We start from the raw sequence: 10879 nt of genomic DNA on the forward strand, positions 1-10879 counted from the left end.
TGTGTGCCCAGGATGTCCTTGTCCCTGCTGCTTCTTGGCACAGCAGCCCTGTGCATTCTCCAAGGATTTCCCTGTCTGTGCTGCTTCCCAGCGAAGCGCTGCTGCGTGTCCCCATGTCCCCCATGGTGTCCCCATGTTCCCCACCATGTCCTGGTTGGTATTGCTGCCCTACTCAGACTTTCCCCATCTGTGTTGCTTTCCCACAGAACTATGTTGCATTCCTGTGTCCCCTGGGATGTTCCCAGCCATGTCACCACCCTGCAGGGCTCTGTGTAGTGTCCCTGTGTCCCCAAGGATGTCCCCAGCTTCCTGCAAAGCCCCACTGTGTGTCCCCAGGGTGAGCTCTGCTGTGTCTCGCAGCATCCCTGGGGAGATGGATCCAAGCCCCTCCTGGGTGTGGGAAAGCCCACAGGGGATGGTGAGGATGCAGGCAGGACTGGGAGTGGTGGGATCAGTGGGATCAGTGGGAGCTCTCTGGCGTGGGGATGTCCCCATCAGTGCCCCTGAGCCGGGGTCCCCCAGGTGGGGCGTGCCTGGTGGGTCTGTGCCCGGCCGGGGGTCAGGGATTGGGGCTGCAGGGTGCCAGGGCAGCACCCGGCCTGTGTCCCCCGTGTCCCCGTGCCAGCAGGGGTCCCGTGGGCAGGGCCCCTCCAGGCAGGGCCCTGCAGGGAATCTTTAGCGCTTTCCTTTTTTTAATCTCGCTATTTTCTTACAGAAGCCCCTCCCTTGGCATGATGGTCCTAGAGGCGTTTATTAATGGATCAGAGAGTATAGGTTTATAAATTCTTATAGAGTAGTGGAAATATTTTTATCCCTCCACAACCGTTCTCAATAAATACAGCTGACCTGGCTTGTCTGCAACCCCTTGTGGCATCCCCTGGCCCTGGGCATCCCCTGGCCCTGGGCACCCACTTTCTGAGGCTGGTGGTGGCCCACCCTGTGGGCTTTTGATCCCAATTCCTGTTCCTTTGGAAAAGGCTCAGAATGGACACTGAGGGGTTTGTGCTGCACTCACAGGGACACCCAGCTTAGGGTGTGGCGGGAGAGCCCCTTGGGATCCAGCTCTGGGATAAGGGCCACAAGGAGGGCTGTCCCCCTCTCATGTGCCTTGGGGTGCTGGGTGCTGCTGGTGTGGGGCTGGGATGGGAGCAGGGGATGGAATTGCCCTTCACATGCTGTCCCTGGGTGTCCCCCCACCGGTGGGGAGCCCTGCCAGGAGACACCTCCAGTACCTGTGCCCAGTCACCCCCATTTGGGTCCCCCAGGACCTGCTGGGTGGAGGAGCAGGAGGGGTGGGCAGAGCAGCACAGAGATGGATGGGCTGCATCTCCAGCTGCCTCCCAGAGGGCATCATCCACCTGCATCCCATTATCCCACCCTGCTCCCCGGTATCCCAAACCCTGCCCCTCCCTCTCCTCCCCACAGAGCCCTCAGGCTGATCCAGCCCAGCTGAGTGCAGGGGCAGGGACCTGGGGCAGAGCCACTCCCAGGGACAACAGAGGCTGGGGAGGGATGGATGATGAATGGATGATGGATGTATAGATGGATGATGGATGGATGATGGATGGATGGATGAGAACTGGGGGTTCTGCTGGGTGACAAATGGGACATTGTGGGAAGATTATGTCATCTGCAACAGGACATGACCTGGCCGTGGGTGCTGGCAGCCCAGGAAGCCAAGTGTGTCCTGGACTTATCCCATGAGGGTGGGCAGCAGGGGAGGGAGGGGATGCTCCCCTCTGCTCTGCTCTCCTGAGACCTCTCTGGAGCTGCCTCCAGCTCATCCCAGCACAGATATGGAGCTGGTAGAGCAGGCCCAGAGGAGGCTACCAAAATGGTCTGAAGTGGTCCATGGTCTCTGCTGTGGAGGAAAGCTGCCTTGTGGGACCTGCCAGCCCCACCCACTGCTCTGCTGCCAACCACTTCTCCCCTTGCTGAGGGTCAGAGCACAGATCCCACCTCCTTGGGGTCCTTCCCTCCTTTACCAGCACTGCCTCAGCCCCACCTTGCTTGGCCCAGGGTGCTGAGCCCCACTGTGGCTGAGGTGCCAATTCCTGCTGTTCACCAGGCAAACCCCCCCATCCTCCCCTATTAACCCTCTTATCAACATGGGAATGGAAAATGTTTGTGCTTCCTCGGCTAGAAGCAGCTCTCTCCCCAGAGACTGGGATACACAAACCTCCCAAATCCCACCATTGCAGCTCCAATAAGGATCCCCTGGCTGCCTCTTCCTCCCCAGAACAGCCAGCAGAGCCTCTGCCTTTGGTCCTAGACTGGCTGATTTACCCAGTTCCTCTTCCCAGAGGATAAAACCCAGCACTGATGCTCCAGTGCCATCCCCAGCTGTGCCCACCCTTCCCTGCACTCCATTCCATGTGATTTTCATCACACCTTTAAAAATAAAAAGCCCCAAACCCACTCAAACCCAGCCTTCCCAAGGCAGAGACTGATATTTCCACATGGCAAATGCTTCCATGCAATTCCCCAGTGTCCTATTTTTGGTTTCTCACCAGTCCTGGCACTGGTTGCAGCATCCGTGCTGGAGCTCCAGCCGAGCTTGGAGGAAGGGAATAAAGGTTTCTTAGGGCAGAAAAGGAAACCTCCCATCTCCTTCCATGGGCTGTGCCTGACACCTAATGCGACCTCAGGTGACATCAGTCCTGTTGTTTCCTTTCCCCCTTCCTTTCCATTTCCATTTTCCCCTTCCCTATTTATTTATTTATTCCTTATAGAATTAATTATATTTTCCCCTATGGGAGAGCCCCATCAGCCCCACCTCCTCCCATCTTTTCAAATCCAGAAACCAAGGCACTGCCTCCAGCTCTTTCCCCCCATCTCTAGTACCTCTTCTCCACTTGTCACATCCATTCCTGGTACCATCTCTCCTGGATCCAGGGGAGCCAGGAGCAGTCATTCCCATTGCTCCCATTCCTGTTTCTCCTGGATCCAGGGGAGCCAGGAGCAGTCATTCCCATTGCTCCCATTCCTGTTTCTCCTGGATCCAGGGGAGCCAGGAGCAGTCATTCCAATTATTCCCATTCCTGTTTTTCCTGGATCCAGGGGAGCCAGGAGCAGTCATTCCCATTGCTCCCATTCCTGTCATTCCGATTGTGCCCAGCTCCATCTGTGTGCCTGGGAGCTGCTGGCTGGAGGTGACAGCCCTTCCCCTCTTCTGGCAGCTGTGATGAGGGTTTGAGATGCTGTGTCTGAACACATCCAGAGGATGCTCCTGATGGAGCAGGTAGCCCTTGGATCTCCTGTTCAGGGCAGGAGGAGCTCAGAGAAGTGAAACCCCACTGCTGCTGCTCTGCCCCTCCTGTAAAGGCAGCTAAACCATCCCTGAATTACCTTCCAGCCAGAAAATAGGACACAGGGTGGAGCCTCCAGCCAGCTCCAGCTCTTCCATACCTTTTCCCACTTCCCTGTTCCCCACAGCCAGTGTGGAAAGACCAGACCAAGAGCTTGACAGGTTTCTCATGCTGGGAGAGCTGGGGGTGCTCACCTGCAGAGGAGAAGGCTCCAGGGAGAGCTCAGAGCCACTTCCAGAGCCTAAAGGGGCTCCAGGAGAGCTGGAGAGGGACTGGGAACAAGGGATGGAGGGACAGGATGCAGGGAATGGCTTCCCCTGCCAGAGAGCAGGGATGGATGGGATATTGGGAAAAAACTTTTCCCTGTAACGGTGGTGAGGCTGTGGTGGGCACATGAGAACACGACATGAACAGATGGATATGCAATTGCAGCCTCGTCTTTACTTGCAGAAGAAGCCACCTGTGGCTGTGGATTCTGGGAAGCTCCAGGAGATGCCTTTACTGACACGTGATGTTATTTCTGGAGCTTCCCTGAAAAACCCCAAGAGTTGCTGTATTTTGTGAAGATAATGCCCATTTCCACGAGACCCAGCAGGAACAGTGCTGAGAGGCTTGGGAGCAGCAGCCGTTCCTCCCCTTGGTGCTGATGGCATTGAAGATGCCAACATGAAGCACAGGGGCCGAGCAGAACAGGCAGGGAAAGGCTCCCTCCGTGTGGAAGGGGACAAGGTGCCCCTGTCCTGGCTCTGCCCAGGAGCACAGGCAGAGCCCCTCGGTTCTGGCTGTTTTTGGAGAAACAGCACCATCTATTTGCAGCACCAGAGGAGAGGGGACACGGTGGGTGCCCCTCAGCAGGATTAGGGATCCCACCCTGGAGCAGCAGCCTCTAGGACATTCCTGACCCCCAGAGCCTCCTGCAGCCCTGGGGACACCTGGGGCTTGCTCCAGGCCCAGGGCAGGAGTTGCAGGACACATGTGCAGGAGCAGGGAGGGGAGAGTCTCCAGGCTGGGGGCTCAGCTCAGCTTTGGGTCTCTTCTTCCCAGGCAGACTCTGCCCTTCCTCTCCATGCACGGAAACGAGGACTCCCACCCTGGGGGCCCCACAGGACTCAGGGACCACATTTCTCCACATTTCTTCATCACTGGCTCAAAGAGGCTCCAGCCCCTGAGGCATCAGAGGTCTTGGGAAGGTGTTGGCCCCACAGCACCAAGGAGGAGATTGCCAGGCCAGCCCCAGCTTTGCTCCAGGGGCTGAAGCTGTCCCTAACCCAGCCCATCCCCACTTCCACACCCACCTCAGAACCCCTCAGAATGGACCCCAACGTGTTGTGAGTGACAGAAGTGACCTAGGATCACCTGTTCCAGCCTCACCATGGAACTGGGAGCAATGAAGAAGATCTGATTTATTAAACCTGCTGGGAAAAGGGTACAAGGGGTGGCCTGGGGCCTTCAGAGCTCACGTGGAGAAACGGCTACTTCTTCTTGCGACGTCTGGTGTTCATTTGGATCAGCTGCAGCCCCTGCTTCTTGATGTCCTCCCGGCTGGGGATGTATTCATGGTCTTCCTCATCAAAATCCAAGGTGTCTGGAGGGGAGAGTGGGGAGGAGGGGCTGAGGAGGGTCTGGAGGCCACCTCTGCTGTGCCCATGTCCCTGGGTAACCTGGCACATTTTGTTGGGCTCATGGGATTCCAGGAGAGTCCTTGTGGGCCTTTCCACCCCAGCATCCCAGGGTGACCTGTGGGACCTGGCGGTGCCACCACTGTGGCCCATCTCCAACGCTGCTGGGGCTTCCCATAAGGGTCTGGAGCTGCCGTGTGGTGGGCACAGCTCCTGCTTTGCTAAAGAAAGGTGGTGAGCTGCCAAAAGCTCTTTGCCTCTTCCAGGAACACCCACAGGCATAACCAAGCACTGATTATTCTTCAGAACCAGGTGATTTGGAGATTAGAGTGTCCTCTCTTGCCCCACAACATCTCTCCTTGTTCCGGCAGTGGCTTGGTGCTCATCATGCCACCAGCTGCCTTCGTTCTCCTCCACCCCTGCCTAAACCACCACTCACATCTGAAGCTGTGGAAACAGCCAAGGTTGGCCTCAAGATCTGGGGGCAATTTGTGGGTTGCAGGGCCAGTGGGAAACAGACAAGGACTCCCAAAAATCCCAGGGGGCAGGGGCTGGGACAGTCAGTGGGATATGTCCCACTGTGCTCTCCTACCATCTTCCATAGCCCCTTCATCCTCAAAGGAAATCTTCAGGTTCCGTGCTTCACCTGCAGTTTTTTCCTCCAGAAGGTTCCTGACCTTGGCAAAAGTCTGTGGAAGACAGCCTGGGTCAAGTGCTGGGGGACAGGTGGGTGTTCCAACCCAAGGGTGCCACACTTGAGGTACCCCACGGGTGCCCGGTGCCAGCCATCCGGGGCTTATCGGAATCTGAGGTATTGATGATTCTGAGATTGTAAAAAGTCTCTGTCTCTCAGCCCTGCTGCCAAAGAAGTCATAATTTGTCTATGCTGGTTTCCAGGTTGTTTATTCTGTTTATCTCTCACATGTTCTGCTGCCCTGCCCAGCTCTGTCCTGCAGGGCAGCATGTGGGGCTCTGCCCTCAGTGGGATGTGACAAACATTAAATACCAGAAACTCCCTGGGCTGGATTGACAAGAACGTGCCAATATCTGTCACCTACGTTGGACAGTGTGTCCCCAGCCTGAACCAACAGAAAAATGCCAACAGCACAGTGAAACATGGAGGGCATGAAGAAAGAGGAAAAGGACAAGGCACACCCAATTTCCTCCATCTTGTCCCCTTTGGACCCCTCATCAAGAACCCTAAAATTTTACTTTTGCACCCATGCCACACTTAATTATTACTTATCTCAAACACTCAGAGCTTGCAATTCATCCTGTAAGATTGAAAACTCTTTTCCATGGACAGAGATCACAGCCAGTGTCTCTGGGGGCTCTGTCCAGGGGGTTCCTGACTCCTGCCAGGATCCCAGAGCTTCCAGGGCAGCCAGAGGGAAGCTCTGGATTCCCACAGGGCTGAGCTGCTCCATGGCCTTACTGAGGAAGGATGATGTGGGTGGCCATCTGTGAAGGCCCTGTGTGTGTCCCCAGGGCCACCAAGGGCCAGAGCCCCCGTACCTCGCTGCGTTCATCAGTGCTGTCCTCGGGCCGAGCGGCAAACTTCTCCTTCAGGAACTGCAGCTTCTGCTCACAGTACTGCAGCTTCTCCTCCAGCCCCACCACCGCACCTGAATCCTCCTGGGGGAGACAGAGCCACCTTGCTGGGGACAGCCAGGCCCTGGTGGCAGTGGTGGCTGTGCCAGCTGTCCCCGTGCTGCCCTATCTGCATGGCCCTGCTCCCCGGAGCCCGTGGTACCTTGCCAGGGATGGGGATGCCCTGCAGGTGGAGGAACATGTTGTCAATGATGTTCTCAAACTCAACCAGGCGCCTCTGGCTCTTCAACATCTGGGCTCGCATCTGATCCCGCCGGTCCTCTTCCCGCTTCAGCTTCTCCCTCAGCTCCTTCTCCCGCAGCCTGGAGCCAGCCACACTCACATCACACAGCTGCAGAGAGGTGCAGGGGCACCCCAGACTGCTCCTAAAGCTGTTCAGGTTGCCCCACCCCCAAGTGCAGGCCAGCTCTATGCTGCTGGCAGCAATTCCCATGCCCAGCAAGGAGACAGGAGCTCCTGGACCCCAGTGGGAGCTTTGGGTGCTCTGCCAGCAGCAGAACTGGGAGCTCAGGAACCCTCCCAGTGCGGGAGGAGTGTGTGGCTGCAGTGGGGTGGAGGTCAGGGTGCCTGCTGGGACACGTCCCCCCCAGAGGTGGTGGCCTGGTTGGCACAGCTGTGCAAGGCCAGCAGCACCTGTTGGTGCTGTCAGGCTGGTTAAACTTCAGTTCAGCGAGCTTCAACTCCATCTCTTTCAGTGTCTCCTCCAGCACTTCCCCCTCCTCATGGCACTCATCAATGTACTGCTGCAGGTTCTCCAGGGATTTCCTCTGCGCCTGGATGCTGCTGGGGATGTCCTAGGCAGGGGAGACACAAGGACTCAGCCCAAGATGCTCCTGCTGGGACCTCAGGGGGCTTATAGCACCATGGAGCTCTGTAGTTTCTGCTCATGGGGAAGAAATGCAGCTCCATGCCTGCCTGCAAAGAGGGGCTTTGTGGGGCTCCAGGAGAGAAGAGCACATAACTCCGCAGGAAATGGGGGGAGCAGAGAGCTCACAGCTCCCCAGTGTGCCAGCAGCCCCAGGTTTGAGCAGGGATGGGTTTTCCATTACCCAGAGGCAGGAGCACTGCAGGGCAGCCTTTGCCTTCTCCATCTTGTCGGTCACAAAGGCCTCGCGCTGCATCTTGGCCATGGCGCCCTCCAGGTCAGCACCTGGGGAGGCAGGGAAGGAGCAGGGCAGGATGCCCGTGGCCATGCCCACATCCCCCCGCCCTGCCCCAGCCAGGCACTCACCCACCACTGTTTCTGAGGAGCTCAGCTCCTGCTCTGCAGAGAGCATGGACACAGCTTGCTGCAAGGACAGTCACTGTCAGCCCTGGGGGTTCAGCACTGCAGGCTGCCCCACATCCCAGCTCACCTGGCCCACATCCCAGCTCACCTGGCCCACATCCCAGCTCACCTGGCCCCAGCCCTGCCTGCCCCCCAGCCCTGCCTGCCCCCCAGGCCCAGCTCACCTGCCCCCAGCCCTTCCTGCCCCCAGCCCCAGCTCACCTACCCCCAGCTCACCTGGCCCCAGCCCTGCCTGCCCCACATCCCAGCTCACCTGGCCCACATCCCAGCTCACCTGCCCCCAGCCCTTCCTGCCCCCCAGCCCTGCCTGCCCCCCAGGCCCAGCTCACCTGCCCCCAGCCCTTCCTGCCCCCAGCCCCAGCTCACCTGCCTCTGCTGTCTTTTGCTCTCCTCCTCGTGCCGGAGGCTCTCGATGTGCTTCCTTTGCTCTGCCAGGGACTGGTCCCTGAGCTGCTTCTCCACACAGACCTGGGGTCCTGCCTCAGCCATGAGTTTCTGGAGTACAACAGAGAAGGGAAGAGTTGCTGCCAAAGTCAGTTGGATCTTTCTACAGGTTGGTTATTAGGTTCAGGTATTGGTTTAGATTGAGATGTGGGAAGAAATTCATCCCTGTGAGGGTGATGACACCCTGGGACAGAGTGCCCAGAGCAGCTGTGGCTGCCCCTGGATCCCTGGAAGTTCCAAGGTCAGATTGGACAGGGTTGGAACAACCTGGGAGAGTGGAAGGTGTCCCTGCCCATGGCAGGGGGCTGGAATGACATGAGATTTAAGGTCCCTGCCAACCCAAACCATTCTGTGAATCTGATTTGAGTGACTGGATGAGCTCCTGGGATGCCCAATGTCAAAAGTGACCCCAGTGTGTGGAAATAGGCTGTGAAAGAAACTTAGCAAGGTGGGCTGGTTCTGGGACACACTGCCTTTGCCATGGCTGGTACTTCAGTCTGACCCCAGCCCCAGGAGAGAAGAGGGAGACCTGGCAGAACCTATGGTGGCCTCTGGGTGCTGTGGGCAACCACAGCTCCATCTCTTTTGCCCCTTGCTCTCAGGCCCAGGTACATGGTGCTGTCTGTGGGCACTGGAGGGTGGGAAAGGGCCCCAGTTATCTCACCTTGATGACATTGTTGGCTTGGAGGCTAGTCTGGCCTGTGAGCTCCTCGTGGTACGTCACAGTCATCCCAGACAGGAGGTCTAGGCATCGAGGCAGGTACACCAGCTCCTGGCACACAGGGAGCCACAGCACATCACCCACTAGGGTCCCCTGTGCTGTGACAGGCCATGGAGGGGACCAGCCGGGTGTCCCCTGGGACACAGCCCCTTGGGCCCCCTGTGCCTTTGCAGGGAGAGCAGGTGAAACATCAGCACAGTGAGGAGCAGCTCACCCTCTTCAGGACCTCCTGCAGCCTCAGGTACCGTTTGGTCATAATCTCTCCACTGTGAATTTTCATCAGCATCTTCTCGATCTCATTGCCCAGCTGGCGAATGGTCTGGGGCAGACACAGGGGGAGGACACAAAGTGACTACGTGTGCCAAGCCCAGTGCCCAGCTGGGGGTGCAGGGCCTGGATTAAAGCCCCTCATGAGTATTGGCACACCAGGAAGGGCTCCTGGGTACCTGCAACTGTGGCTCTTGCCACTTAGGATCCGTCTCAGCACCCTGCAGATCCTGCAGGTGCCTCTGGCGCTCGTCCCTGGCTTGGCTCCACTGCTTCAGCTGGTGCTGCAGCATGTCACACACCTTCACCTGGTCATGGACTTGGGCCTCGATCTTCTTTATGGCCACCTGGATGGGCATGAGACCATTTTCCAGGCTGGATGCTGCAGGAGAACAGGGTGCTTCCCAGAAAACTCCCCCCAAACTAGAGCTGGGGACACCGAGACACTGCTCCATGATGTTGTCACTGCTTTGACAGGATAGGGTCTGGGTGAGTTTTGCTCTGGGGGCTGGCTGGGATAAGGCAGAGGTGGGCAACTGCTGGTGGCAGGGCTGGGCTGGGCTTAGGGACTCTGCATACCATGGAGCAGGGCTGGGGATCAATAAAATCGATCAGGGCCCAGATGGGGATGTTGTCAGAGAGCAGCAGCACCACTGTCACTGCACGAGGCCTCTGGGCAAAGGCAGCTCTGCAGGCACAGCGCCTCGATCTCCACGGGTTTGTAACCAGGGCACAACCTTGGGACAGGCAGTGAAGGGCAGGGGCAGCAGCTCTCTGCCAGGGATGCAACTGCACCCTGTATGAACACAGGCAGTGCCAGGGACACGTGGGGTGGGACAGCCAGGAGGGCTGCTGGGACAAAGGGGCTGCATGGATAGGCCCCATTGGACCAGACATGAACACCCCGTGTCTCCACAGCAGCCCCGTAGGGCTGTCCTGGTGCTGGCACCATGTCCCTCTGCCATGCAGTGTTCTCAGTGTCCCCAGAGCCCCAGCCCCTATGAGAAACCCCAGCCCTGCCATTACCTCCAGGTTCTCAGTGGCTGGAACGAGCTCATGGCCCTCTCCAAAAGCATCCTTAATGGGGAGTTTGTTGTACTGTGGGCAGGGGAGAAACAAAGGGATGGCCATTGTCAGCCTGGGAATGACATTTTTTGCTGGCCTGTGCTGCCAGCTCCTGGAGGGGCTGGGGATGCAGGCCCAGCACCAGGCAGGGGTGCAGCAGGAAGGACCTGCTGGTACCTTCAGGACAAAGTCCAGGATATTGGAGTCCTCCTGCAAGGCCGTCCGCAGGCTGGGGAGCAGCTCCCTGTTCTGCCGGAGCTTTTCCTCGCAGGACTGAGCGAAAATCTTCCTGCCTTGCTCTGGGGGGACATCAGGCAGCCAATGGTAGTGTGTGGGACAAGGGGGCTGCGACCCCTGTCCCCGAGCAGCCCGAGGCAGCACCTTGCAGGTCCACGAGGACACGCATCTCCTGGCTGCGCTGGCTCAGGCTGGCCTTGGGGCCCCGCGTGCCGCCGGGGGCCTCCATCCCTCAGCCCACCATTCACAGTCCCCGTGGGACAGACGCCGAGGCCCGGCTGCCCCAGGAGGTATCTCAGCGCTGGGAGCGCAGGGTTCC

The 10879-nt window shown here is 58.2% G+C and overlaps 1 protein-coding gene across 1 annotated transcript; it reads right to left on the minus strand.

Moving 5' to 3' along the window:
• Window positions 1-8961: 8961 nt before the first annotated feature.
• LOC144247263 (coiled-coil domain-containing protein 183-like) lies at window positions 8962-10866 on the minus strand (the record flags this gene model as incomplete). Its single annotated transcript, XM_077787637.1, has 4 exons — window positions 10285-10866; window positions 9438-9605; window positions 9206-9310; window positions 8962-9042 (listed from the first exon to the last, which is right to left on the minus strand). Coding segments are annotated over exons 1-4 (459 nt in total), but the record flags the coding sequence as incomplete, so codon positions are not given.
• Between the last annotated feature and the right edge of the window lie 13 nt (window positions 10867-10879).

This window comes from Lonchura striata, chromosome 20 (genome assembly GCF_046129695.1).
Source record: "Lonchura striata isolate bLonStr1 chromosome 20, bLonStr1.mat, whole genome shotgun sequence".
Lineage (NCBI taxonomy): Eukaryota > Metazoa > Chordata > Aves > Passeriformes > Estrildidae > Lonchura > Lonchura striata.